General features: G+C 49.8%; 1 protein-coding gene across 1 annotated transcript in view; it reads left to right on the forward strand.

The window, feature by feature from the left end:
* The first annotated feature begins 1,903 nt into the window (after positions 1–1,903).
* Positions 1,904–2,500, forward strand: part of LOC125033005 — a 33,017-nt gene continuing 32,420 nt past the window's right edge. Inside the window, exon 1 of the mRNA XM_047624455.1 lies at positions 1,904–2,500. This exon is cut by the window's right edge and continues 2,336 nt beyond it. Within this exon, the coding sequence (XP_047480411.1) occupies positions 2,323–2,500 (178 nt within the window). The 5' untranslated portion in view covers positions 1,904–2,322.

The following is a 2,500-nucleotide window of genomic DNA, read 5'->3' on the forward strand; positions in this document are numbered from 1 at the left end:
GAATAACAGCTTTCCTGCAGGTCACAGCCATGTACCGCCTCCTGCACCTAAGCATGCAAGGGGTCGGGCCCGTCAGGCCTCGGGCTCACTTTTTTGTCACGTTGCAATTGGCAGATTCTTGGATGCCATGTATCATGCGGAGCCCTAGGAGGTCCACTTAACTCCCGTCCTGCCAGGAAGCTCAACTTTTCCTATTTTTCTCTTCTTTTACGCAGCATCTGCGAAACTCTACAATATTGACGAGGCATTGATGGTACAACAATGTAATATGGTGTGCCGAGAGATGAGAGGCTGGGGTGCATCAAGCCTGGTATTTGGTGGCCACCCTCCCCTATCCCCCTCTCCCCAGGGCGAGGGGACGAGGCCGCGCTGCTGGCAACACCTGGTCGTCACGAAACCCTCGCCCACCACCACCGCCTCTGTCGACCTTATGGGCTTGCCACACTCACCAACATTTACCCAGTATAAGTAAATCGTTCTTGAGATATGCATTCGAATCCACACGCAGAATAAGAGTTAAATACATCCAACGCGTCTTGCGTCAGCTGCTTTATGTCACGAAGTTTTCACAAAGTCTCGCGACGTTCCATACAATCTCGCATCTAAGCTCAATATCTGCCCATCTTGCCTCTCTGACCACCGCACATCTGCTTCTCTCGCTCACTCCTGAGCATTAAAATTATGTCGCAACAAAGTCAAAGTTTGTCATTCATGCAGATTTCTGCGCAGAAAAAAACATTTCACTTGAAGTTCGGAATGTGACTGCGGAACGGGTCTGTACCATTCATGACAGTGGTTAAGCGTAAACACCACAGGATTTGTAAATGCTTGCGTATATTGGCCCAAACTATATCTGAACATTTCTTCCCATTGGAAAATTGTATATTATACAATAAATCTATTTTCGACAAGTATGTTTTAGTGAGAAGAGACAGCTTAGGTCCTTTTGATCAAGCATCTGACAACTTCGTGATAAAAAAAATTAACTTTCGTGAATGTAAGAAATGCAGTTTAAGAAAGCATTATCTCTTGTATTAAGACGGTGGCGATAAAGGTAAAGATGAGGAAGGGGAGGAGAAGAAGGAGGTGGATGCCGATGAGGAAGATGGTGGGTAGTTGTGGCCTGGGCTCTCCCTGACTGGCTGGTTGGCTGGCCGGTCCGGTCCTAATTAGTATTGGAGGCATGACCACTGCCTGCCGCCGCCCAGCCGACCCAGCGTCGCCCCATCAGAGGGAGGAGTCCACCACCACCACCATCCGTCCTGGCACCACGCACACATTTTCGCTCACTCGTGGGTACGGTTAACTCGGTCTGCCGTGGTCTGTGAACACCAGGGTTTTCGCGCCGGTTTGTTCTTCGATTTTCACAACTTCCGGCTGTGTGTGGCTTAAACTGTAACTTGTGTGTAGTGAACGCTGTGTAAAGTGAAGAACGGAAAAGAATAAAACATGACGAACATCAGTGGTGGGTCTGCTGGCCCCGGGCTGGCCTGACCACCACCACCGGCCACCGCTGTTTATGGGCCTGCATAGCTCCGCCATTTATGTAACTCACCTTAGCGGGGTTCACGTACGCCCGCATACAGCATCCCATATAACTGACTGTGATGGATATTCAGCGCTGAATCACTTGTATTTACCTGGCATTTGATTCATTGCTTCAGAAAATTCAAACAGTTACGAGTGATCTAAAGCGTATTTATAAATATCTGAAGATCAGGTGTTGGCGAGTCTCACCCTTCTACGTTTGCACGCACTCATCAGCTGGCGCTACGAACGCGCTGATTGTTGGCGACAGTGGCAGTTCGCCTAGCGTCGCCTCGTTCCCTAACGCACTATGTCGTGAGTGAGGGGCTAGAACGAGGGGACGGGGAAGGGGAGGGCGCAGGGGAAGGCCGTGAGGAGCCGTGAGGAGCGAGGAGAGCCGATCCCGTCACGTGGGGCCGCGTATTGACTCACCTCCTCCGTGACGAATCAACATCCAGCGGCTCCCGGGCCAGAGTGCGTTCTAGCCGGCGCGCACGCTACCCTCAGACGGACTTGTTTTTGTGAGTTTTCAAGATGTACCAGTGTGTGTTTCCCATTTTTTCGTTATGAAGTGCAACGATTTTTATGTTTCTAAATGTAATTTGGCGAAACAAACAACCTAGAAAGTAAAAATAGGAATTGTTTTGCAAGGTGTGTGTAGCCCGCTAGAACGATCTGTTATAAATTTCCCGTCACGTTCCTAGTCGTGCGTGTGACCGTGACACATTCTACAGTACACTCACGCACGCGCACCTACCCGAGCCAGTTGTGTGCTTGGCGTGGGCCAGTGCGAATATGACAGAGGTCGTGGACAAGACGCTTATTGAAAGGTTGATATTAGAGCATTCTGATCGTTTGGAGTTGGAGATAAACCAAAAAGCGCGCGCCGATGCTTGGAAATTCTATTATCGTGTGCGAGTGGACCATGTGATTCGGCCGTTCGCCGTGTGCAAGGTATGTTTTCGAGTGTTAC

This window comes from Penaeus chinensis, chromosome 15 (genome assembly GCF_019202785.1).
Source record: "Penaeus chinensis breed Huanghai No. 1 chromosome 15, ASM1920278v2, whole genome shotgun sequence".
Classification (NCBI taxonomy): Eukaryota; Metazoa; Arthropoda; class Malacostraca; order Decapoda; family Penaeidae; genus Penaeus; species Penaeus chinensis.